The sequence below is a fragment of the Micromys minutus genome (genome assembly GCF_963924665.1).
Source record: "Micromys minutus genome assembly, chromosome: 26".
Classification (NCBI taxonomy): domain Eukaryota; kingdom Metazoa; phylum Chordata; class Mammalia; order Rodentia; family Muridae; genus Micromys; species Micromys minutus.
Genome location: NC_137961.1, coordinates 1,265,001 through 1,269,084, shown reverse-complemented (window position 1 = coordinate 1,269,084; position 4,084 = coordinate 1,265,001). Strand labels below are relative to the sequence as shown.

The window sequence follows — 4,084 nt, the reverse complement described above, 5'->3', positions numbered from 1 at the left end:
TTTCTTAAAAATGATAAATTGGTAAGAATTTTTAGGTTTTTACGAGATAATTAAAATGCACTCAACAGAACTTAAGAGAAAAAGTATTCATTTGTGAAAGGATTTGAAAGACATTGTTTCTAAAATACCTGCTTTGGTGGTAGAGGCCTACAGAGGGCTCAGCAGTTAAGAGCACAGATTGCACTTGTAAAGGACTGGGGTCCAGATCCCAGTACCCACCTGTAATCCAGTTCCCGAGGATCTGATGCCTTTGACTTCCAAGAGTATCTGCACAAATGTGCTCATGTGTGCACGTGCACACATACATGCACACACGTACATGACACATACACTCTCACATACACTCTCACACACATGCCTGCACATATGCACACACATACACACATACACTCTCACACACATGCCCACACACATGCACACACACACACACATACACTCTCACACACATGCCCACACATATGCACATACACACACATACACTCTCACACAAATGCCTGCACATATGCACACACACACACATACACTCTCACACATATGCCCACAGATATGCACACACACACACACACTCACACATATGCCCACAGATATGCACACACACACATACACTCTCACACACATGCCCACAGATATGCACACACACACACACACATACACTCTCACACACATGCCCACAGATATGCACACACACACATACGCTCCCACACAAATGCCTGCACATATGCACACACACACACACACACACACACACACACACACTCTCTCACACATATGCCCACAGATATGCATACACATACATACGCTCCCACACACATGCTCACACATACACATATACATACACACATACCAAATGTAAGAATCTTTGATGGGTATTACTGAGAATGAGAGGATGACTAGGAATGATGTCGGTCACATTTGTTAAGCACACTCACAGTAGCTTAGGTTTAAATCAAACTGCAGTGTGCAAAGGTAGGCCCAAGCAGAGTCTACAGATTCAGTAAGAATGACAACTCAGTGTGGAATGAAATGAAAAGGTACTGACCTACAAACAAAGAAAATGAATTTATTGTTTTCAAATTCCAGAAATAAAAGTAACAGAAGAGCATAAAATTTCTAACAAGCTGGTCTTGTAATTTCTAGCTACAGTCTAATCAAATCATGTAAGAAACAAAAAATCCATGTTTTCCTACCTGAGAAACTACCAAGAAAGACCCTTTAACACGCTTACAAAGAGCCTTCTAGGGTGCATGATGTGTGTGCACATGACAGACTGGAGGCTACTCTCCAAAGGCGGTCTGCCTTGTGGCTGCAGGCTCTGACCCATGGGCAGCACATTTCCCATCAGCACCAGCTCATGCCAGTGAAGTGGTACAGGGATGCTGTAGAAGTCACGGGCACAGACCTGGAGATGTTTGCCTTGTCCATGACCGAGAGAATATTAGCTCAGCACAAGCTTTTGAGACAGATCTAAGCAATGAGCTGGCAATAGGGGTAGCGGACCACAACTTCGTTAAAGTGAAGACAGGCTAAGATTATAGCTGCAGTCACGGCCAAGAACTAATGCATAAGGAACTTAGAAACTTCAAAGCTCAGCTGAGAGCCAGAATGCAACATGTGCTGTGTGCACAGAGACGAACCATCGCTCGCAGACATTTATAAAGGAGCAGTGGTTTTCTTTCATCACAGTTTATTTTAATTTATCCTCTGCAGGTTATTGGTGGAACTAAATATTAGTCTAGTGCTTTCACTATATGAATCAAAGTCTTTTGTTTAAACAGTGATTTATTGTAATTCTTAAGGTAAATAACAAATTCTAGAATTATAACTTGAAATTAAGCACTTAAATTTCAGATGACAGAGTCAATAATTGGAAACAGCTTTTTCAACTTCATATTGATAGTCTGATTGAAAACACTAGCAATTACCTGTCGATAGAATTAAAAGAATCAGAAGGAATCTGTGAAGTTAAAAAAAAAAAAATCAAACCAAACATGCAAAATACTTCCAGCACATTATCTTCTTTCTCATTGCATGATGGATACCATGAGACATTATAATACATGATCTTCTAAACAGTACAGATCTAGAGCATTTCTACAGGAAATTACAGACTAAGATGGAAGGTGAAGCAGTGAAATGTGGGGAGCCAGAGCACCCTGTGCACACGCAAGCTGTAGTCTCATCCCGTCAGTTGACAGTTACAGTCAGTACATGGCTTTCAAGGCAACTAGGAGTCGACACACATGAACTTCTCTTCCCACAGTTACCAATTCCTTTAAAATCTCTCATGTATATAAAGGATCGTTGGTTTCATAGGGTATTTCCCCGAAACGGGACAAGAATACATAGGGAAGAAGCCTCATTCCCAAATCCATACACACAACTCAGCTGTGTGCTGGTCTGAGATCACCAACAGACAGCTGCTCTATCAGTGGAGGGAGATGCTTCTCTACTACCCTGGCTCAGCAGCACAGGATCCAGTACAATAGACATTCATTATACCTCCAACGACTGGGCAGTACTCCATTACTGCTCAGTGCCATGTTTAATGCCCCCTGAGGTAACAGATTTCAAGGGTGCTGGACCTTACATATGTACCTGTGTCATTACTAGCTGCAGGATGGGAAATTCAAAACTGCTATAAAATCAAATCAGAAGCAGGTGGACTCAACCGTGACTGTAACAAGAGGGAAGTGATGTAAACACTAACACCAAATGTCTCCAGGGAGACCTCTGTTTCTACAAAACAACTTGACAAGATGGAAGTGCCAATCAAGATCAACTGGAAGGCAGGACACAGCAAAGATGGAGACATGAATGCAGAGGGGGAGGGGAGAGGGCGAGAAGGAGAAGAAGGAGAGAGGGAGACAGAAATGGAAAAGAAGAGAGAAGGGGGAGAGAGATAGAGAGAGACAGACAGACGGGGGTAGGGGTTAGAGAGAGCATAAATGTGAGTATCGATACAGCAGAGCCAGGCAGCAACAGAGTTCCTGGACAGAAGTGACAGAAACAAGGCATGTGCTATGACTCTTTTCTCTGTCTTCATGTTTCTAAATAACTTACAATGTTAATGGCATGGAGGCCACATTAGCAGGCAAGAATGAGCCTTCTGATGAACAGAAATGAAGGATTTGGTGCTAATGAGTTTTGCTCTCTTTCTGGTTTTTCTTTAAAGTCATACCTGGAAGCCTTGAATCCTTGCTAAATATTCCAGTTGTTTTGAAGGCTGTACTGAAGAACATGGGGGAGTAGGAGAACTTCCTTTTAAACCTATGGCTTCAGCAGTAGGTGTTCCATTCATAAGGAGTTCCCTGGCCACTGGGGCTGAGCTAGTCGGTGAGGGAGACACACTGAAGAAGGAGCTGGAAGGCTGGTTCATATCTTTGGGTGATAAGTAGCCTAGAGTTGTGCCAGAGGTCACTCTGTGGCGGCTGGCTTCCATCTCTTGATATACATCAGGAGAAAGATGAAGAATTCCTTTTGGAGCTATGAATAAAATAGAGGTACACTTTTAATACACTTAAAACAATACAGAAACACATTATAGCATCATGGAATCACTGGCTCCCTTTGCTGTAATAAGAAGGAAACAAGAAACTGTCCATTGAGCCTCTTCCTGATGCCTGTGAAGGAAGAGCAGCATCTATTTAGAGGCTGACACTAGTGTAAAAGTCCCATGTGGAGGAGGCTGGGAGTGTACAGCGTCTACACTCCCAAGTCCAATATTTCTTTATCTCATATAACAGGAAAATCCCCAAATATGCACCAGCTGGGGCAGAGGACAAGAGCCAATGTCACCTGCAGAGGCACGGACTTAATATCCACTGGTCTGCCTGTGCTGTCCTCCTCATGTGGACACTCACCGTTTTGTTTTGTAAGACTGTACTTTTAGTTTTTTATCCAACATGTTTTATTGATTAGTTGAGAATCCCACACAATTATGGCATTCACCTCCCATTCCTAGGTTCACCCTTTGCCCTCATGTTAAAAAACAAAAACAAACAAAAAACCAGAAACCACAAGTGCAGTTGGTGTTGCCCATATACCCACTGGAGCGTGCTCTAACTCCAAGTGGCCAGCCCCTTAA

The 4,084-nt window shown here is 42.7% G+C and overlaps 1 protein-coding gene across 3 annotated transcripts in view; it reads right to left on the bottom strand.

The window, feature by feature from the left end:
- Positions 1–1,124: 1,124 nt before the first annotated feature.
- The window catches only part of STAU2 (staufen double-stranded RNA binding protein 2), a 131,273-nt gene continuing 128,313 nt past the window's right edge, over positions 1,125–4,084 (bottom strand). For all 3 annotated transcript variants that reach the window (XM_080938584.1, XM_080938582.1, XM_080938583.1), the window contains one exon: positions 1,125–3,483. In XM_080938584.1, coding sequence (XP_080794710.1) covers positions 3,173–3,483 — 311 coding nt within the window. In that variant the 3' untranslated portion in view covers positions 1,125–3,172. The remainder of the gene's footprint in view (positions 3,484–4,084) is intronic.